The 22,281-nt window shown below is 39.9% G+C and overlaps 2 protein-coding genes across 2 annotated transcripts; both read right to left on the bottom strand.

The window, feature by feature from the left end:
- Positions 1-790: 790 nt before the first annotated feature.
- Positions 791-1,297, bottom strand: LOC115371630 (complement C1q-like protein 2). Its single transcript, XM_030069091.1, has 2 exons — positions 1,159-1,297; positions 791-1,071 (listed from the first exon to the last, which is right to left on the bottom strand). Exons 1-2 carry the CDS (start codon positions 1,295-1,297, stop codon positions 791-793), a joined length of 420 nt encoding a protein of 139 aa, XP_029924951.1.
- A 2,831-nt stretch (positions 1,298-4,128) lies between these two features.
- On the bottom strand, positions 4,129-21,964 carry nf2b (NF2, moesin-ezrin-radixin like (MERLIN) tumor suppressor b). The gene is made up of 17 exons (XM_030068987.1): positions 21,595-21,964; positions 21,213-21,328; positions 20,603-20,728; positions 19,857-19,979; positions 19,538-19,621; positions 17,627-17,695; positions 17,440-17,522; positions 17,101-17,176; positions 16,830-16,967; positions 15,957-16,031; positions 15,755-15,868; positions 15,528-15,650; positions 13,143-13,360; positions 10,418-10,520; positions 9,140-9,270; positions 8,827-8,995; positions 4,129-6,772 (listed from the first exon to the last, which is right to left on the bottom strand). The coding sequence occupies exons 2-17, from the start codon at positions 21,300-21,302 to the stop codon at positions 6,725-6,727; spliced, it is 1,770 nt and encodes a 589-aa protein (XP_029924847.1). The 5' UTR covers positions 21,303-21,328; positions 21,595-21,964; the 3' UTR covers positions 4,129-6,724.
- Between the last annotated feature and the right edge of the window lie 317 nt (positions 21,965-22,281).

Here is a 22,281-nt window from a genome sequence, read left to right as displayed (position 1 = left end):
ATGTACAACACCAGCTTTTCACTGTCTTTTCACTATGATGTCCTCGCTACAGTGTAGGAACTGCAGCTATACAACTAGCTAAACTCTTCCCTGCAAATGATTGACTTGAGTCGTAGTGAGCTTTTGTTGCTGTTTACTGTGGCTCTTTTGTATCATCTTACAGGTCAGAGTGAAAACTGTAACAAAACAAAATACAAAAATCATCATTTTACTCTGCAACATGTGCGTTCTTCAATGTAAATACATATAAATGAAATATTTTTTAATACAAACTAATCGAATGCTTTTCCATGTAAATATATATTTTTTAACAATAACTTACATATAAAACTATGAAATTATTTACTTACGACATTGCCTCTGTGGCGTTTACAGTGTGGATTACTTTTAAGGAACACAGAAACACTGATGACTGATTTTGCTAGCTTCGTCAAGCTAAGTTAAGTGAGAACATGTAACTTCCTCAGTAAAGTAAACACATTTCAAAATAAAGGTATTTCAAAATAAAAGCATGTTCAAATCTATGCCATAAGGGCAACACAATCACTTTTGACTTATTTTTTTCTGTTTTTAGTAACTGAATGTAGGTAAAGTTTATCTACTTTTATTCTGGAAGCTTTTTGCTTGTAGACCAGTGTATCTTTTCGTGCTGCTATTCATTCAAAAGAGAGCACAGGCATCACCTTTGAACCAGAGACCGAATCCAAATCACATTTTGTGTCACATGTATATGTTTCTTTTTCTCAGTAGCATCTGTGCAGTCAACCTATACACAACATTCATGTTTCCTTTACAGTGGGAAGAGAAGGAAACCGTTGAAAGTGCTGTGGTTATTGCCATTATCAAAGATGCCATGGCCTGAGGGGAGACGGACATGGATTTCATCTCCTGCCACGAGCTGCAAGGCCACGGCATTAGTGAAATACCTCAAACCATGTTTTTCTTTGTGCTCCACATTACACATTATCCTTTGGTTGTTCTCGAACACATATAAACTGTAAGATTCAGCATCGTTACCACACACAGTGAACAGGATGTAGTAGAGTCCTTTCACTGGAGCTGTAAAGAAACCTGACAAAGGAAGAGAGAGACAAAGAGATTACCTGACTGTGTGTGTTGTTTGATAGTTCTGGCTCATGTAGTCTGTTGCATACTCACCTGTAGATGGATTGTAAGCATTGCCAATGTTAGTGAAGACTTTGCTGTACTTCAGTGTAACGTCAGTGTGAAAGGGTCCAGTGAAGTTTGAATTGCTCAATGCAGCGTAGAATGCCACCTTCGGCCTCTCTGTGGACATGGTCAAGTCATATTTGTGTATTCAACTATATACATTTTTTTTTACCTGCACTTTCTTTCTCCAGCTGTTCAATCTTGGATTTGCTTAGTAGAAGTTCATTCTAACCGTTGCTCAGTCTTGTCTGCATATCTGGAATTATTACACGGCCGTTGAATCACTGGCATATCAAACGAACAGCTACACAAAAACATGCAGAAATATAAACAGGCAAAATAGGTAATAATGATGTCATAGAAACAGTTCAATCCATTAAAGCATTGGTTTTCAATGTGAGGTCCAAGAATGCCTAGAGGTCCTTGAGTGGTGCTCAGCAAAATGAATAGTTTAATTGAATTAATTAATTATAGTGTGCCAGATGCATAGGAAACTAATTATATTCATTTAATTGCAAAGGAATGGTTTAACTGCACCATTATTTAATTCATTAGATGTTGTTACGCCAGACAAAAAATAGATAAATATTTAATTTAACAATATGTTTTAATTTCACCATTGTGAATCTCTTTGTCAGTGTCACCTAAGCAATCAATACAACTCAACTCAAACCAAAGTATCTTTTCATATCAAGGTCATTTGGGCAACAGCACTTCAAAAGGGGGTCTGCAGCTTAAAGAAGGTCACCTTAGGGAACATGAAATCGTTTGGAAACCCGTGTATTACACCATTAAATAAGTCAGTAAATTCATTCCTTCTCTTGGTTGCTTATCTCACTCTCACTGGTGCTCAGGCTGGTTTCCAAGGAGATCAGCTCTGTGGCTCGGACCGGACCACAGAGGAACGTCGCTATTTTTCTGAACCTACTTGTGAATGAAGAACAATAACAAAACTTAGCAAAATGATTTGAGTTTGATCTCCAGTGTTAAATGGCAGTTTTGAATATTTTTGTACTCATTTACACCCAGCGTTACCCTATCAATTTTACACTTCACTGATTTATCAAGCAGTTTTATGAAGAATGTACAATGAGTGCAATGATGTTACTGAAGAAAATTTGTGTGCTTGGAAAGGGAAGCAGTTGAAGCAGCTGAAGCAGTGGTTGAAGGCTTCAAATGAACTGAAGCAGGTCAACCCTCTGCTCCACTACCACATCTCTCAGCGCCCACACCTCTGCCCACAGGTCAGGGGTGAGGATACTTTGCCCTGTGGTCTCCTCAGTCGATTCTTCCTCCTGAAACTCGCTGCCCCTGATGTCAAATCCCCAACACCTCCATCCTCCCCTGGAGATCCTAACCAACACAGGGTGAGCAGCAGCAACAGCGAATCAAGAGCATCACGCATCATGAAGTCAAACGTCCTCAGGAGGCCTCAGTCTGTGTCATTATATATAGTCTTCCCACTGCAGCTGGTAAGATACATGTGAAAAGTGTTAATGTTTGCAAGTTTGCGTGCAGTCCAAGGCCGGAGATGATTAGACAGGATCCTGGGGAAAATACTACCTGCTGCAGGCTGGGAAAATGCTTCTTTCTATGTTAACCAATCTCAAGCGGTCCAATCTGCAGTACCTACACGCATGAACACACAGACAAGGAAATGTACACATCCTAAAAACAGGCCTTTTAATGAGATGTAAGCTTATCTGATTCTGTTAACCTCAGTTAATTGATTACTGAAAACTTCCTAATTCTTTTTTAATGAAAATTTCATATTTTCTTCTTCACCCCCCTTAACTCTTATCTCCTGTCTGATGTAAGGCGAGGCAAGGCAGGCATATTTGTATGGTACCTGTCGAACACAAGGCAATTCAAAGTGCTTTACATAAGATTTAGGGGGATTAAACACAAGATTTAAAAGGCACAGTTAAATAGAGCAAAAAGAATAAAATAAATTAGATACAAGTAAGTAAGAATAAATACAAACAGTAAACTCATTCTCTCAATTATTTCTAGAATTTACTATAGTTTCACATCTGTTTTTGGATACTTGGTGGTTGTACATTATATTTGCTGCCAGTGCAACCTAAGATAGGGTCTAGTCTCTTGTGCCCTCTGGTGGGAATTGCAACATCCAGTTTCTGATTTTCCAGATTTCAGATCATATAACTAACTGTCAAACAATCCTATTTTGCTGGTTTAAAGTGGCACAAAAAGCGAGCCCAATGACTGATTTAAAAGTGTTAGATCAGATGTTGATCTATGAGATGAGATTTGATGAATCTGTTCAAGTGCCTGAAAGACTGACAGAAAACGTTACCAAAATAACAATTAGAGGCCCTTATTCAGGAGTACAATGACAATGAAAATTTGTATCATTTTGCTAATGCTAATATGTCTGTCTTTAATGTAAAATACTTACAAGCAATATTTTTAAAAACTCAGGTTTAATGTATTGCCCAATAAGTAAAGGAAAAGCCTGTAAAGACAGCATCCACCATAAGCCACAATTTCTGATACGCTTGAAATAACAGCCAGGAGAAAACAGTTCTTATAAACTGCAAAACTAAAAGAAGAATAAAACGCAATGGCACGGTGATCTGGTTATGTTTTGTACAAAAACATGGCATGCAAGTGCCTTACTGAATTCTAATGAGCTCTTCCCTACTGTGGCGTCCCTTGATGGTAATTTCCTCTCCAGTTGGTATCAACACATGGCAATCATCCTGTCCTCGTCCTTGCCCAATCAAATTTAAAAGATACGCCACTCAAATCTCTGGAGGAGCCTTGGTTCTGCATGACTACATATATGGGGCTCTGGTTTGCACAATGTGTCTTTGTGTCTGATTAAATGGGCAGCAATGCTGCAGTTTTGGATCTGAAATCTAAAGACATCAAAAAACAAACAAACAAAAAAACAAAAACAAAACAAACAAAAAAAACCAAAACAAATAAAACTGCTTCTCTTTTTGAAACCACATTTATTTAGATGAATGCATTTGATTGACACGATGAGGATTGTATAACCTATCAGAAATAAAAGATTGAAATAAAAGATACTTGGTGATCACTGTTCTATTGAATAGATTATACACAAAATAACTAGTTTTTACAACTGTATCGACCAAACTGTGCTGAACAGGCAAACCTGGAACATTTTGCCATATCAAATTAAACCTGATGTAATGTGGTGCAAAATGTTTCTTAGCTGTGAAATTAAAATTTTTACACTGAATGCCGGCAAGGGAATCCCACTGAAATTCAAGACTCTTTCACAAGGAATTCTTGTGATAAATTTCAGGAAAGTTCCCCTGTGTATTACGCACAAACAACTGTGTGAGACTGCATTATTTAAAGGCACTTGCAAACATGGATAGAAATGCAAACCGCAGCACTTGTTGAACAAAGCAATTTCCATGAGAACATCTGGCCACCGATCACACAGGACCAAGGTTAGCCCTGTCATCACAGGTTTAAAGCCAGATCTCAACTACAAAGACAGATGTCAACAAACAGGACAGAGCCATAATGGTATTATTGCCCCCAAATTATTTCAGTTTTCAGTTCATTATCAAGTCAATCTAATACCCTGGCCAGTCCACATCAAAACAAACATGCAGAGTACCTGTAGCCCTAAGTCGGGCATCTCAGAGAGGACAGATGCCAAGGTGCTATGACAGATATTCTTCAGTCTTTGCATTTATCTCAGATTACCAACCTTTTACTCACCTTCCTGAAATGGAGTGCAGCCACTGCTTTGTGCTGACAAGAATCTTAGTAATGTACATTACTATCATATTGAAGAAAGTCAAATGAAAATATCAATTTAAAAAAAAGTCAAACATGGTTGTTATTCTGAATGGCAATCACAGCATTCACAAAAGCAACACAACCTGTGTGGAAAATGTAACTGCTCTGGAAAAATAATGAGTCTACTGCCCTGTTGATCTCCAATACTAACCCTGAGAGGCACATGAGCACAAAAAGCAAGAAAAGCAGAATCTGTCTAAGCTATCAATCTGCTACACTGAAACTCAGAGTCTGACACCTACCCCACGCTTAAACTTAAGTTTTCCAAGGCACATTAGCACAATGATACCAAAAGCAACCTCAGTAACGCAGATTATATTGGTTATAAAAAACAAACAAACAAAAAAACGTTTAAGGCACAATAATGGTGAGCAGTACACATTAGAAATACTTGAAATGGCAGACTTGGAGGCGCTTATAATTATAGCACATCTTTTATCAACCGAAGCACTAGAAATGACGAAGGCACGTGTGTGTGTGTGTGTGTGTGTGTGTTGTTTTCAATAAACGTAGTCCAAGTGCCTGGTAACAGTAACAGCAAGCAAATAAAAACAGAGACATCCAAACAAAAATCCAACACTGAATATAACATCATTTTCCATGGAGTGTTTGTTTGTCAAATTATGAGCAAAAACAAAAAACAACTTTATGACAAAGATTTGTTAGTGTCTGACAATGTATCAATGTTCACAACTTACATTTGTTTGCTCAGTAGTTGATTTGAGTCTCCCAGGCTGGTTACAACAGCTTGTAATTTGTATAACCAGGAATTTGTTCAGTGGGGTTTCTTTTCATCCTGTTAACGTAGTCAGATATGCCAGGAGAGAAATCTGGCAAACACTCTACTGTTTTGAAGTCCTTGGACACGCGCAGGTGTTGTCAGATAGTTTGGCTGACAAGACCTTGACTCAGGACAGTGGGTGTGTACTGACCGTGCTTGACTGACAATTCACTGGCTCTCCTATGACAGTTTTGTTGTACTTGCTTAGGCAGGAAAACTTCCCCTCTCTTTGCAATTGGATGTTGAGTTGACCTTGGTCAAAGCTGACCTAATTTTGGGACCAAATATAGCTCCACCTGACATCAACCTGTGAGCTCTAATCAACTGGAAACACCAGTGTTGGTGACCTGGGGCTTTAAAGAAAATGATCAAAACCTTCCAAATTTCAAATATCATCTAGATACTGTATGAATAATTTCCCAGAACTTTCTCAGGCAAAGTCTATCCAATTCCATGACTCTCCCATGATTATAGGAGTTGTGCCTTGAGCTATTTTATGTGAAAACTTTTGACACAGTCCTTGTCCCAGAATCCCCAAAGTCTAAGTGTTTAGGCATCAATTATATCCTGTCACATCTAATCAGCTCACAGCTGAATGTCCTTTATAAGAACAAAAACAACACTGCCATTGAATTAAAATTCATTCACACATCCACTTGCTGCACTGTGCCCTGAGTCAGCATTAGATGTATGGCACACATGTTTGTAACATTAAAAACCTGGGGAGAAACCTGTAGTGTAGCAGCTGGTACAACCTAGCAAAACAGGCTGCACCTGAAGCCAAGCGTGATGATTGTTAGTGTTGTGGAGGATGGATAAAGTCTTTCCAAAGCATATGTATATGTGTGTGTTTGTGTTGGTTTCTGCCAGGTAAAAAATAAACCGAGCATATAGGGATTTCTTATAAAGCAGTAAGTCACAAAAACAAAAGCCAGTGTCCCTCTTCCTCGTCTTGTGGGAGTAGGATCACACTTCTTCAAAGAAGGCCATCTGAGACATGTACGCTGAGTTTCGCTGCAAAACAAGATGAAGTATGAGCAGCTTCAAAGAGGGAAGCACAGGTGAGGTAAAGGTACATGCGCACTGTGAGTTTAGTCCAGGTTTGAAACACAACTGAATGGCAAACAGTACAGAGGGGAATAGATGTGGGAAAAGTCAGTAACATTACTGGGGGTTTTTTGTAACTACTTCACATAATCAGGATTTTGAGTTATCATCATTTAAATAAAATGTTGGGAAAAGTGACTTTTGGGAGGAACCAATGTCTTGAAATTAGAAGCACTGACAGAGACCCATGAGCAGATACCTACATCTCCTGCTAAAAATTACCCATGAAAACACCAGTTTACAATTTTACTCACAACAGCAAATTGGAAGCCTCAGGATTGCAAAAAGATGAAGAGATAAACAAGCATTAGCCCTTTGTTTCCATGCCACTCTATATATGTATCTGTATATGTATATGTATACATACACTATATTACCAAAAGTATTCGCTCACCTGCCTTTACTCATACTATGAACTGAAGTGCCATCCCATTCCTAACCCATAGAGTTCAATATGATGTCGGTCCACCTTTTGCAGCTATTACAGCTTCAACTCTTCTGGGAAGACTGTCCACAAGGTTGAGGAGAGTGTTTATAGGAATTTTTGATCATTCTTCCAAAAGCGCATTGGTGAGGTCACACACTGATGTTGGTCGAGAAGGCCTGTCTCTCAGTCTCCGCTCTAATTCATCCCAAAGGTGTTCTATCGGGTTCAGGTCAGGACTCTGTGCAGGCCAGTCAAGTTCATCCACACCAGACTCTGTCATCCATGTCTTTATGGACCTTGCTTTGTGCACTGGTGCACAGTCATGTTGGAAGAGGAAGGGGCCCGCTCCAAACTGTTCCCACAAGGTTGGGAGCATGGAATTGTCCAAAATGTTTTGGTATCCTGAAGCATTCAAAGTTCCTTTCACTGGAACTAAGGGGCCAAGCCCAGCTCCTGAAAAACAACCCCACACCATAATTCCTCCTCCACCAAATTTCACAGTCGGCACAATGCAGTCTGAAATGTACCGTTCTCCTGGCAACCTCCAAACCCAGACTCGTCCATCAGATTGCCAGATGGAAAAGCGTGATTCATCACTCCAGAGAACGCGTCTCCACTGCTCTAGAGGCCAGTGGCGGCGTGCTTTACACCATTGCATCCGACGCTTTGCATTGCACTTGGTGATGTGTGGCTTGGCTGCAGCTGCTTGGCCATGGAAACCCATTCCATGAAGCTCTCTGCGTACTGTACTTGGGCTAATCTGAAGGTCACATGAAGTTTGTAGCTCTGTAGCAATTGACTGTGCAGAAAGTCGGCGACCTCTTTGCACTATGCGCTTCAGCATCCGCTGACCCCTCTCCGTCACTTTACGTGGCCTACCACTTCGTGGCTGAGTTGCTGTTGTTCCCAAACGCTTCCATTTTGTTATAATAGAGCTGACAGTTGAGTGTGGAATATTTAGGAGCGAGGAAATTTCACGACTGGATTTGTTGCACAGGTGGCATCCTATGACAGTTCCACGCTGGAATTCACTGAGCTCCTGAGAGCGGCCCATTCTTTCACAAATGTCTTGTTTCACAGTCTGCATGCCTGAGTGCTTGATTTTATACACCTGTGGCCAGGCCAAGTGATTAGGACACCTGATTCTGATCATTTGAATGGGTGAGCGAATACTTTTGGTAATATAGTGTATCTACACATATGTCTAATGAAGTTGCAGCCCAAAGTCCTTCAGCTTGTGAAAGAATATTCATGACAACTAGCACTGTATGGTTAGGTGGCCTGCTAGCTAGTTAGCGCGATAGCAACACTAGCCTAATGGATTTCTGTTTCTGTTCCCATGTCCTGATTCACGCGTGCCGAACTGCCATTCAGAACGCCCTCTGTCTTTTATGTGCTTGACAAACTGTGCAGACTACAGACAATATTCAGCCACAGAAGGGGCAAGACAACCAGACAAGAGGCGAGGGCCAACGGTCGCCTTGGTGCATCAGGGTTTTAAAAAAGTCGCTAGTCCACCTGTGTGCATACTTACATTGCTGTGAGGTATGTAGAGGGGCTCTGGGGCAAATCCCCTCGCCTCACTGCGGAGGCTGTAGAGGCTGGCCTGCTGCTGCTGCTCCTCCAGCTTCAAAGACTCGATCTCTGACTTTAGCTCCTTCAGCTGGTCCTGTAGGTGCTTACTCTTCTCCATGTATTCCAGTCTAGGATGGGCACAGGGCGGGGTGTGGGGGTGTTGGACAGGGAAGTATTAGTATTAATGTATGACAGAAAACATAAACAAGCGGAACAGGGTCTTCACACTGTCATTTCAAAGTGTCATCAAAGAGGATTTAACTCCAGCTCACCGCTCTCTCTCTATTTCCATCGACAGCCTTTTCATGTCTGAGTCCTTGAAGTCAAGGCGCACTGATGCAGATTCATAGGCAAAGTCACCTGCCTCAGGAGGAGCAGGAGGAGTCGAGTAGGCGGCTATGAGCTGGAATATCATGCAAATGTATGTCAAGTCAGCAGAGATACAGGTTACATATTAAGACATGAAGACATTCAGTGGCGTAACATCATGGTTATTATCTCGCTGATGGCCAAGATTTCTTGGTATGGTTTCAGAGATTTGGGAGATATTGCTTTGCGAATTTGTGCTAAGCTGTTTTTGACCTAATACAGTGAGACTGAAGAGTTTAGCTCTAAAATAAAATGGCCACCATTTTAACAGAATTATGCATACATTTTCAGGATGATAGACAATAATGAGAGCACATTAGAGTAACTTTAAAAAAAAAAACACCCTAAAACACTAAGACTGTTAAAGCTATTCAAGATGTGTCTTGCATCCACTTTGTTGTAGGACATTGTATTTTTCTTCCATAACTTGAACAGCAAGCAAGTAAACACTATTTCTATAAGAAATCATTTTCTTATGAATACACATGTATTCAAATTTCATAGGCTTGTTTCCCAGGTCTGATAAGAAAAGTGGTATATCCAAAACTGAAAGATGTAGAAATTGTTCCTCCTCTTCCAGTTATCAAACATATATTTATTATAAATGTGCTTCTACTGCACAATTTATTGAAGGTAGGGGAATAAAAATCCATTATCAAGCTGACTTTACTCCAGTCACATACAAAACCACAGCTGAATACAAAAAGGTCACACTCCTCTGGGAGTAGTCAAAAGACATTCTGGGTAAATGTTGTAATCACCAACTAAATCAGAAGTAGATGAGGCAGGTTTTGTGGAAGTGGGTACAACAAGAAAGTAAATCACATTACAAAATAACTCCTGGAGAGCACTGGGGCATCACGGATTGATGATTTATAACAGTGAGCATCAGAGGGTGGAATTTACCTTTAAAGGATGGCAGATAAGTAACAGCCTTGGTTGATAAAATGATAACACTGTAACAATTTTAATTTGTGCAGATACACACATACACACACTGGATACAGAGCTCAATGGAAAAGATATCTTGAGGCGTTTCCACAAACTACCACATTAGATTACAGAAAAACAGGATGGAACACCATCTTTCACGAGAGGAAAAAAACAACAACATCACAAAGCACACAAAAGAAGCATCATAATCATCATCATCACCACCACAGGATGTCGGTGGTACATACCGGGTATGTGGTTTTGGTGATCTCCAGCAGCTTCTGTTTGGCTCTCCGCTCTGCGTCCTTTGCCTCCGTCAGGTCCTGCTTCAGGTGATCTGCCTCCTTCGACCTGGAACCAGAAGTCTGCTGTGTTAGTAATGATGCTATAACTACACATGAAAGGAAATATTAACAGAATAGAAGCTTCTGCTGTTATTTGTACGGGTTTCTTCTCTAAAGTAGATGTTTTCAGCTGATTGTGACCAAGGGACCAAATATTGAGTCTAAGACGCGAACTGGGGGCTGTTGTTATCGAGAGGGAGGGGGATTACAGCACAGCAGAAACTCGTTCCAAATTCAAGATTACCCATCAGAAAATAACTCACTTCAGCTTAATTTAAATTTACAAAAAAGGTCTTTTCATTGGCATAATCAAATAACTCTTTTGAGATGCCTACTTACTATATTTTAAAGCTGCATTACACAGTCTTGCATGTCGTGATCTGGCAGTGAGAGATATTTATTTGAATTATTAGAGGACTTCAAAACCCAGAAATCATGTAATGTCACACCAGTAAACATCATGCTCCTCAGCTGTGAATTTCCTCTTCTCAGCAGCTGTTGAGGATAGAGGTTGTTCAGCCATCATTACGGCTGCAGTATACTCGGTTAGAAGTATAATTTTGGGGGCAAAAAGACGTGTTGGGAGTTGGGAGTTAGCAAGCTGATACTTTTGGCAGGCCAGGAATGCATGAGACATTAATGATGCAATCCAACATTGGTAGAGGCTACCAAGGACAGGGTGGGCACCATTTCTAATGGTCACCCAGAGAACAACTTGACTTTTCTAAATTTTTATTGTTAAAAAACAAGATGTATTAAGTGGAAATGTGTTTTAAAAAAAAAAAAAAAACACTTCTACAAGTCAAACTTCATTATTGTAAGGTGCATTATGTCAGGAGCCATGACCAGTACGTTCATGCACCACCAGGGGGCCGCAGCCCACCAGTTGAAAACCCCTGCTCTAAAGGGATGTCAAAGTCTAGGCTGACCAACAGAACAGCCTATTGTACAAGATTTTACTTCTTGCACTTGTCTGTTAGAAGTCAAAAATTCATACAAAAAGGACAAACCTCTGTCTTAATATAAATGTGTGCAGTATGGTTTGATTGTCTATTACAAAAAAACAAACAAACAAAAAAAAACCAATATACCTTGAGAATATACCTTAACAGTAGCTTTGAATAGGATTTTACTGCTATTAATGAATCTGTAACAGAAACTGCTCCCCAGTTTGGTTTCACAGAAGCATCTTCTTACCAAGATTGCCCCTGTTATTAAAATGGCACAGGGCGTGGCGGTACACAATATTTTAAAGCTGCACTACATAAGATTTACATGTTAAAATACACCTGTCCTAATTACAAAGCAGAAACAGAGAAGACCACCACAACCACTGTAACTGAAACACCATGGATTCACACTATTTAGATTTTCCCCCCTCTGCATACATTATGAATCAAAACTTCACCAGCAAAACATAATCAACAGACCACAGCAAAATACAAAGCTGTCCCTAAAACAACAGCAAGTGATAACTCAGAAAGCTGGACTCACATCAGGCGGCAGTATATTTGGAAAGATGCTAAGATGAAGCAATGAAAAAAAAAAAAAAAAAAAAAACACTGGCAAACATCATAAAACAGAAAACACCGTTGCCAGAATAGTCAGTAAGTAGTAAGAAATAAGAAATGCATCTTTTGGAACAGAGAGAGAGGGGGAGAAAGAGAGAGAAAGACGCACATTTGGGCTAAGTGGAACAGATGGGCTGAGGACAGAGAGCGTTTATTTCTATCTCATAGAGATTGAAATTTTAACAATTCTAACCCACATCTACAGGCTACTCTATCCCGTACACATTCACTAACTTGCTTGTCAAAGACACAGAGAAAAGTGAACGGTATGAGTTCACATTTCAACGTGGTCTTAGCCTCTTTCGCAATAACAGTCCAGTTCCGTAGACTAGCGTTCTTTTATAAGACAGTTGGTGAAATGAAATGAAACTATTTAAGTATTTAAAACCTGCATTCTTGACAGATGGTCATATTCATGGCAGAGTGTTTAAAAACACTCTTGGCAAGAAAATTCAACACAATTTAGATCAGTTAAGGACAGGGAGAGGTCAAAGAACAAAGGAGAACACCGAAAGACGACGAAACTGTGCCTCCCAACACGTCTTTTTGCCCCCAAAATTATACTTCTAACCGAGCATACTGCCGCCTTGATGGCTGAACAACCTCTATCCTCAACAGCCGCTGAGAAGAGGAAATTCACGGCTGAGGAGCATGATGTTTACTGGTGTGACATTACATGATTTCTCGTTTTTGAAGTCTTCTAACAATTCAAATAAATATCTCTCACTGCCAGGTCACGACATGCAAGGCTGTGTAATGCAGCTTTAAAATACAGTAAGTAGGTATGGAGCCACAAAAGCACAAGTTTTGACAAAACTGTTGTCAAATATAAATTATTGTTTTTGTGTAACTGGGTGGTATTTTGCAGTCATGCAATCTGTACTGAAAAAAAAACAAAACAAAACAAAACAAAACAAAAAAAAAACAGTGCCATCATTATAGTAACAAAAATATAAAATACGAAATTGTTGGTCCGGTGGCTCTAAAATGGGTTAATATGAGTTAACATTCAACAGAGCAAATGCTTTTGGCAACATCCAGCCAAGACGACTGCAGACCTTCTCTCAGACTGTTCCACCAGTTTGACGGCCAGCTGCTCTGCTTCCCTCATCTTCTGCTCCATCAGCCTTTTCTCCTCCTTGGTCTTCATGGCGGTGACCTCTAACCTCTGCCTCTCCTGCTCTGCCTCCGCAGCTTTGTGGGCCAGCAGCTTCGCCTCCTCCTCAGCAATCTGGGCCTTCTCTGCCAGCAGGTCAGCTGTCTCCTCTGATCGCAGCTGGGGGGAAACACATTGTCACATTTAAAAATTACAATTTTACAATATACCATAAAAAATGTTTGTCTTAGAGTTTTGAATTTGAAATAATGAATAAATCTGTGGCTTGCAACACTCCTCGCAACTTTTTGGAGCAGCAGCATACATAGTTGTACCTACAGTTACACTACAGTCCACAGAGTAAAAATGACTGCGTAAGTGTAAACAACCATTTGGATTACCTCAGTACAACTGAGTACTCTACTCTGGACACTGGGGAGAGTGACTAATGCTGCATTCAGATGGAATCCAGGAGACGGTAAACGGCAGTTGGCAACACGGCACGGGAAAAACAAACTGCACAATGGAACTGGCAGGATGGCAAAAAACACTACAGAATGATTGGTTGCCATGGTGATGTTGTTTGCAGAAAAAAATACATTATATTGTTTTTGTTTTGTGTTTATTTTATGTAATAATATTCAATAATATTAGTTATTCAAATAGGTATAAATTTACTATAGCAACACAGTCGGCCACATGACTCTGGGTATTGCTGTACCTGGATTATCAGTTTCTCATTATTCAAATTTCTGTTTTGTGATGCCCAATGTAACATCTGCTTGTACGTTCCATCACAGAGGACAGCAAAAGGTTAAAATATCTTAACTAGCTTGGATGGCATGTGCTGTCTACCACTGCCACAGGCATGATCTGCTCATCTGATTTTACCAGCCTTCTTTCACCCAGAATATTGACATGATGACTGGATGTTTACCTGATTCCATCAGAATGCAGCATAAAAAACAAACAATTTAACTCCAGTGTCAGATAATGTCTGACTGATATGGACAAAAGTCAAATTATGTTAAATAAGATTCCCTAATTTGATTCAGATCCCATTTTGAGAGCAATTTTAATTACTATTTGCTTTTAGCATCAATATGTATTCTGTAACAATGATATTGAATTATCGCTAAGTTCTATATCAAGTCACACAGATCTGTAGCAGCTGTGGTGGCAGAATAGAGGTTGGCAAGGTGGGCCTGTCAGTGGGATGTTGATAATTTGACATAAAAGGGGAATAATCTCTGTGAGGAAAGTCTGTCAGAAACTTTCCCCTCCTTCTGTTAGCACTGAATTACCCTTGACGGCGCTCCTCCTCAATTGTACTCATTAAATTCCAACAAGATTTCCTATTTAAGGAGATATGGAGTGGTTCCCATGTCAAAATGTGTCAATGTTGTTAATCAAAGATTACATTTTTTTGAATAGCTCATTTGAATGTTCTTTTGGCTAATTACAATTATCTGTGGGCACTTTATATGCAAAGGAAACATCTGCTTTTTGGGTTAATTACTTCAGTGAACATAACTGTATCTCCAAGCATCCAAGCTTGACATTAATAGACAAAAAATGATTATGAGCCAATTTCCATGCCATTTTCGAAGTACCATTTTTCCAAATTTTTCCAACCCTGGTAATAAGTGTTAAAACACACAGCTGCTCCAGAGTCAGGGCTGAGTGGAAAACAGTGCGAGGCTGTGTTTGCACTGGGGTGCTCCCAAGTGAGAATGTAGCTGAAGTACAACATGGGGTGTTTTTTTCTGGTTAAATCAAGACTAAAAAAAGTAATCATGCACCATGAAAATGTATGAATCCCAGCGTTTGAACACATTCACAAACTTGTTTTTTTTTAATGGATGTTGCCTGAAGTGCTCAGTGTGCTTACATGAGTTTGCAAGGGCAGAGGGGCTCAAGAGCAATTAAAAAGGTGTAATGGGACAAACTCACTCAATTCAATGAAGCGGTTCAGTGTAACACAGGCTGTTAACAGGCCTTATTAATAGCTTCAACAATCTGCAACTATAACTAATTATTCTAACATGTGTTTATAAACACTGAATTAACTAGGTTTTTGTTTATGCCCCGTGAATTACCATTTGCTGGTGTGATTTACATGAGTGAACTAAGGAAAATCTCTCTACAGAAGTCTGGAAAGTTGGAGACGCCCTAAAAGTCCATTTTCATGCCTGTAAATGTCAGCAGAAAAGATGCCACAGACTGGCTGTTTTTTCACAAAGGACAATGCTGTGGTGACAGAGCACCCCAAAAACTTGAAGTCCATAAATCCATTTAAGACTGGACACTGGGACTGAGCAATTATCCCATGACAAAGATCCCTCACCAATGCCTCATTGGCCAGGCGTGCTTCGTCCTGCAGCTGGAAAAGTCTTCGCTCCATCTCCTCTTTTGCTCGTTCTGCTTCTTCCCTCATCTGTTTCTCCCGTGCCAGGATCTGACGCTCAACCTGGAGATGGAAATCGAACACACCCAATCAATCAACACTCAAGAAATTACCATATACCTCATTTGTTTTTCATATTATTCCTACTGAACTCAACGGAAGCTGACCTTCTTGCGGGCCTTCTCTTCTTTAGCTTGAGCCTTCATCTGCTGTACTTCAATTGAGTCTACCTTCCTCCTCCTCATAAACAGGTCATGGTTACCGATGCACAACTGCAAAATCTATTAGACACAGGCAGTACGAGGAAGTTATTTTCTTATTTTCTATAACATCATGGTGAACATGCACATGGACAAACACGTAACCAACCAGTTTGTTGACTCGCAGCTGAGAGGAGTAGAATTTGAAAACATCTTTCTTCTTGTCCAGAGGTTTTATCGTGAACTGCAACATGAGAATATGTATACATTTCAGTTCTTTTGCACTAGTGACACAAACACAAACTAGCATTGTAGCAGGTGGTCATGAATGCAGCTTTTTTTTTTTTGCCTTTACACCAGGGTGACTTGGTGGCTAGAGAGACCATCCTGTACAGCACAAGGTGACAGGTTTGATCCCTGCAACAGCCAACGGGTACAGAGCGAATGTGAACAGCCATATGTACTGTCAAGGTGTTGCAAACTTGTGCAAGATATTGCACAGGTGTTGCTCACTCATTTGAAAGTACTCTAAAAACAGCAAATTCCTAAAACCACATTCACATCACGTTGGCTGTACCATAACTGCAAGATGCCAGCTGGGAACACAAGTTCACGTCGGCTTTCTGGCGGTAATTACACGTAGGATATGTGGTTTTTTGTGGCTTCTGATAAAAACCCATCTGGCATAACAAACCGCATAAATGTGTCAACACAACTGGAAATTGCTGCAGAGAATCCAATTACATCATCAGTCCAGGACAATACCAATCCGAATTATCACTTATAGTCACAGTAACACCATCAACTTCACCCATGAGAAGCAAGCTAGTGTGTGCTGCAGTCTGTTTACGGTTAACTTAAATTGAGAAATATAAGTTATTTAGGATGCAGGCATACCGAGTTAAACACATAATAATTTCAAAGGTGTAGCAGCTACATGTTATCCCATTCTATCATTTGTTCCATTATGAAGTGAATGTGGCATGAAATGCAGAATTTAACTGTGCCTGGACAGGAGCACTGGAGTTCACTTCATTGTTACCTCCTTCTCACTGTAAGAAATGTTGCGGATGCCGCTCCAGGGGAAGGATTTGTTAGGGTTGAGCTTGCTGTTGGGGCTGTAGATGTGAAGACCCTGAGCATCCACTCCAAGCAACAGATCTGTGTCCCTCTTGTTTTGCTATAAATATGATTGAACAAAACAGACAACAGAAATCAATAGGATTGCAAAGCTTGAGGTTGCATTTTTGATAATACCATCTGGGGATTAACTAAAATGAGTAAACATCAAGGCATATTATGGATTCACTCACAGTAATTGCAAAGTAGCTGACCCCATACATCTCAAGGTCCTGGGCAATCTTGAGGTAATCCATCTCAGCCTCATCCCTGTGAGGAGGGAGTGAATAATAAAGATGACAAAGCATCTTAAGCACGTACATGCACACACACATACACGCGCGCACACGCACACACTTACACAGAGTTATGCATTTCTACAAAATTGCATCAAGCAAAAAAGGTGAGACATTCACTACACTTAAAATTGCTGGATCAGGGATTGCACCTCATGTGTCAGTGTTAATTTCCACGGCATGTTGGATTTTAGAAGCGCTCCAAGAGCTGTAACAATCAGTCTGGGTCAGCCCTACCTGGCGATGCCTCTGTGCTCAGCATACCAAGCTGTGATCTTCTCCTCCCACATGTCAGCTGTCATTTGGTACTGCATCAGAACCTGGATCAGAGGAGGGGGCGCGTGGAATATCACGTGCACACACACAAACATTATACACAGTCACAAGCAAACAAAAGCAAATACCACAATTAAGTCATACTTACTCTTTTTGGCAAGAGCTCATCTTGGGCCAAGAACCCAGGCTTGTGGAAGTTTGGGTCATAGTCCCCATACTGTGAATGAGATCGAGAGGGTGAAGGTGGGAAAGCAAGAAAAAAAAAAGAGGGGGCAACACTGCATGTAAGCAAAAATTTGAGGCTCCTACCCAGAACAAAAGACTATTTATTTATTATTATGATTATGAATAATTTTTGTTTGTTTATATCTACCGCCTTTTGATGTCTTTTACTTTCTTTATCTTTCAACATTCCTCTGTTTCCTCTCTACTGTGTCTTACATTTTTTTGTTTTTTTATGTTAATCTTATCTTGACATTATCTTAGTTTTGTATTGCTCTTGTTTGGCCTGTGTGTACAGCTTTCTGCTGTTTTGCTTCCTGAATAATCTGCTTCTTCTGTGTCCGTCAAAGCACTTTGTAGACTCTGTTCTTAGAGGTGCTACATAAATAAAGCTCATAATTATTATCAGCATTATTGCTATTATTACCCAGGGGGGAACAGTATACAAACTCACACAGAGCAAATCCAACCATCTCTAACTGTCTTTTATACGGGCATCAAATTATTTTTCACACAGTATTAAGCAATAGACTGTGCTGTTATGGAGGAAACGCAGGCCCCTGCAATTCTTGACCTATTTGTTTAATGTTATTTTTAAACATATCCAATAAGTTTTACTCATTTTTCTATCATTGTTATACTCATTTTACTCTTGTCTTACTGTGTGTTTTTAAATCAATTTTATTGTCAATATTCCTATTGTCTATCATTTTAACTGTGCATGTTTTTTTGGGATTTCTTTCTATAATTTCTATAATTTTGCCATTTTGTGACTAAAGCAGCTTGTGTGCAACATTTGAACCCACATCAAATTTCCCTGTGGAAAGTACATCTTATCTTATCTTTATAAACACAGGCAACTTAACCCTCATATATTGTTTGGGGTCAATCTACCCCATTCAATGTTTAACTAAATAAATGATTAACATCATATTTTTTGCTTCATATTTAATGACTTCTCCAAATTTAATGAGTACTACCGGGTAAACATGAAATTCACATGATGATATGTTTTCAATGTCTTCTACACACTTTGTATGCATTGGTGTTGTTTGGGGTCAATTTGACCCCAGGCTGTTTTAACTGTATAAAACACCATTTTACACAAATTTGTATTGGTTGTTTTGGATGATACTGAGGTCACTATAACATGCAATTTGATAATCTTGAAAAAACTTCCCTCTGCTTTAGGGCCCTAACCTAACGTAACCATACCTGAAGTAGTACGGGAACCACTGAAATGGGGGGATAAAGGGGGAGATATCGGGGAGGGGAAAACATAATACCTACGAGAACTTCGATATTTCCCACGCTGTGAGGGCGAGAAAATATGGTTCCCGCAAGGACATTGATAGTTCCCACCACATGGGGGAGGAGCAAACATATAAAAGCTTGCACAGCAGCCTTCTAAATCATTTCTCTCGCTGCTCTGTGTACTCTCACTTCATGCTCTCTCTCTGTTGAATATGAGCGCTAAGCAAAGGTTTTCTGCCAGTGAGCTCTTTGACAGTGAAAGTGACATAGAGGAGAATGTGTCTGAGACAGAGGATAATGTTGAGGAGGACCCTGATTATGAAGCATCCTCCTCTGATGAGAATGAAACCCTCAGTGTTGACCCTCCTGCTGTCTCTTAACCACCAGCAGACACATTACCTTCCAAAAATGGAAAGGTATTATGATCCCTCTCCCCACATGAGCAACAGGGTAGACTTAGTAATTAAATATTGTTTGGGGCCAAATTAACTCCAAACATAATAGGAGGGTTAATGGATAACATGAGATAAGGCACAGTGCGAGATAACAGGGACGACGCATTAACTTTGCAAGACTTTCTTACCTTGGCTTGAACAGCATATGATGCTAGCAGAACAGAGGCTTCAGGCGAACAGAATATCTCCTCATCTAAAATCTGCTTTTTCACCTAGAGAAGAGTTTCAAGACACCGTGTGAACTTGGATTCAACCAGAGTTCAAAACGATTCTGTGACTCTCAATTTGGGGTAAAGATGAAAGTAAATAACGTGCCGAGGGCCAAAATAGTACTAGTTGCAATAGTGCAATATTTTTTGTAAATATAAGGCCAAAGGCTCCTTTCCTGAGAAGTCAGGGTAGATATGATGGTTTGCTCACAGGTGAGGCTGATATCAGCTAGCTTACCTGAAGGAAGAAGAGGTGCTGAGTAATTTCCTGGACCAATTCTTCCTCTACTTTCTCTGGGAAGAATTTAGCCAGGAAATGAAATGTTATGGGAGAGTCTTTCGGCACCTCCTGGTCCAAGACCTTGGTGAAGACATAAACAACAACAGTGGACAGGTGCACATTAATATACATTTAGTAGACAAGATTCTCTCTCAAAAGAGGATATCTTGATACTTCAGTGACCCAGTCAAAATCTGTGCAATTAGTTACTGTTGGCAATACATCAGTTCCAGTTATCAAATGCATAAGTCCTGTTTGCTCCATTCTGCCACAGTGGCTGCCATATTTTAAAGGCAGTGAAATGCACATTATTACTCGAATCTCTTTCAAAAGATTCACATGGAGGTCAAACAGTCTCATGAGGAGGGAACAAAAGCAAATCTGCATTTGAAACCATTTGAAAAACAAATGGAGATTTGGGACTATATTTATAATGAAAAATATAAACCTGCAAACTTCACCAGTAACGACTGTGAATATTCAAATCGGCAAGTTTAGCGAAATATATAAAAACATATTATGTGGAAATTATGATTACATATATAATAAAATTATTTATGTATTTTTTCAAATGGTGAGTTACACTTGCAAATCATTCTGCTCTTCTCATGCAAGAAGTCTTAGTCTAATATATTTTCTAAAGTGACATTTGTTTTTGCATCCATGACACTGTTTGGTCTCCACTGGTTCACTCCTTCACTCACCCGTTTCTCTGGTTTCAGCCAGGCGTAGGTGTCCTTTACGGTATACCTGAGCCCAAAGAACCAGGTTTCCCTCAAACCAACCGTACGACACACTAAATCAAACAGGTCTTTCCCTTTCCACTTCACCTGAGAAAGAAATTGAGCAAGAAAGAGGCAATAAGTGAGTTGAGATGTTCCAAAGGTTTGAGTGTTTACAGCTGTTGATTCTGCTTTGTCTCTAAAGTAACTGTTAAAGGCAGCCTGGTCTCCCATCCTGACTGTATATGGCCAGGGATGTCACATCAAGTGATGGGGTGAAATCTCGATGTGACACATTTACTACTGCTGACTGCTTTTTGGATGTCTTGCATCATGTTCTGAGAGGTAAAAACACTAAATGTACAAAATAACAGGAACACATTCTTAATATTTTCTGCAAAACCCACATCTCCATTCTCTTTCTTGTCTGCTTCTCTGTATCTGCTTCTCCTTTGTGACTGGCATAGATCAATGAGGCAAATCAATTAAGGATAATGGCTTCAACCTGATTTCATCTTATCAGTGCACTTTTTAAAAACAGCAAATATGTACTTAAAACAAACAAACAAACAAACAACAACAACATCCATACCTCACAGCTGAACTCCATTTCAGCATCCATAGTGATAACTTTGACTTTAAAGGTCTTTGGCTGTTTCTTCTTTAATCCCAAGATAGACATTTTGAGGATCTCTGTGTTGAAGAAACCTGTGAAAGAACCAACACTTAACACATTCAGAAGGTTAAAACGACACTTTGCTGCTTTGAAGCCAAATCCTCACATTTTTACTATTGATGGAGTGGTCAGACTTAACTCACATGGCACTCCTGTCACTTAAAAACACTTAACTGTAGAGATAGACTAGCTCATATTATGTTAAGCAGCTGACTGGTAGATGTTTATAGGAGTTTGTGCGAAGAGAGACCAAACTGTGCGGAGCGGATTAGAAGAAAAACAAATCCCATAGCGCTACCTGTGTGGATGATGGCACCCCGTTCCCTGGGAGTAAATTTACCGACTTCTGCCGTCCAACACAGCACCGAAAAGACTGGGCTTTTTGTTGGGAGAGCCGTGCTAAGCTAACGTTAACTATTTGACTGGGTAGTTAGCTAGCTTCCCAGCTAACGTTATGCCACGAAAACGGACCAAAACAAGTTGTAGGAAGAGCGGAAACTTTCAACGGTTTCCATTTTGAGTTGTGTCAAAAGACAAAAAAAACGTATGTAACTGTAACTATGTATTCACAGAAATGTCTAAGAGGAGAAGTAACAGTGTAAATAACGTAGCTAAAGGTGGTTTGGCTAAAGGACTTTCCAGAAGCTTTTGTTTTGACTCCAAGTCACTCTACAGGTGGGAATAAGTATAGCAGCTGGGATTGGGCACAACTGCGCATGTCTACCAGTTCAGCCCGAAAAAAAACTATGTCTCCTTCAAGTGTTATTGGAAGTATCGTAATTTACCAACTCGGTCCACATGATCAATCGGAATCTCTCATTTTTAATGTAATTTAACCGAGAGATGTTAGTTTATGGAGCGGAGAGCACGCAGGCAGCGAACGACAATAAAACGGATGGGTTCAACAACTCTGACGAGTAAATTAACTAAAATTCCAATACATGTTCAGCAATTTCGTCTATCCTTTGCAGCACAAAGCAGCAAT

Source organism: Myripristis murdjan, chromosome 14, assembly GCF_902150065.1.
Source record: "Myripristis murdjan chromosome 14, fMyrMur1.1, whole genome shotgun sequence".
In the NCBI taxonomy this organism is placed as follows: Eukaryota; Metazoa; Chordata; class Actinopteri; order Holocentriformes; family Holocentridae; genus Myripristis; species Myripristis murdjan.
Note: the sequence above shows the minus strand (reverse complement) of the source record. Positions and strands in the feature narration are given on the sequence as shown.

Coding starts and splice junctions, on each gene's coding strand:
- nf2b (XM_030068987.1), bottom strand. CDS start 21,302: ATGTCTATCTTGGGATTAAAGAAGAAACAGCCAAAGACCTTTAAAGTC. Junction 17,523..17,626: donor ATGAGCTCTTGCCAAAAAGA/GTAAGTATGACT, acceptor CCTCTGATCCAG/GTTCTGATGCAGTACCAAAT. Junction 16,968..17,100: donor TCAGCTACTTTGCAATTACT/GTGAGTGAATCC, acceptor TCATATTTATAG/CAAAACAAGAGGGACACAGA.
- LOC115371630 (XM_030069091.1), bottom strand. CDS start 1,297: ATGTCCACAGAGAGGCCGAAGGTGGCATTCTACGCTGCATTGAGCAAT. Junction 1,072..1,158: donor TGCTTACAATCCATCTACAG/GTGAGTATGCAA, acceptor TTCCTTTGTCAG/GTTTCTTTACAGCTCCAGTG.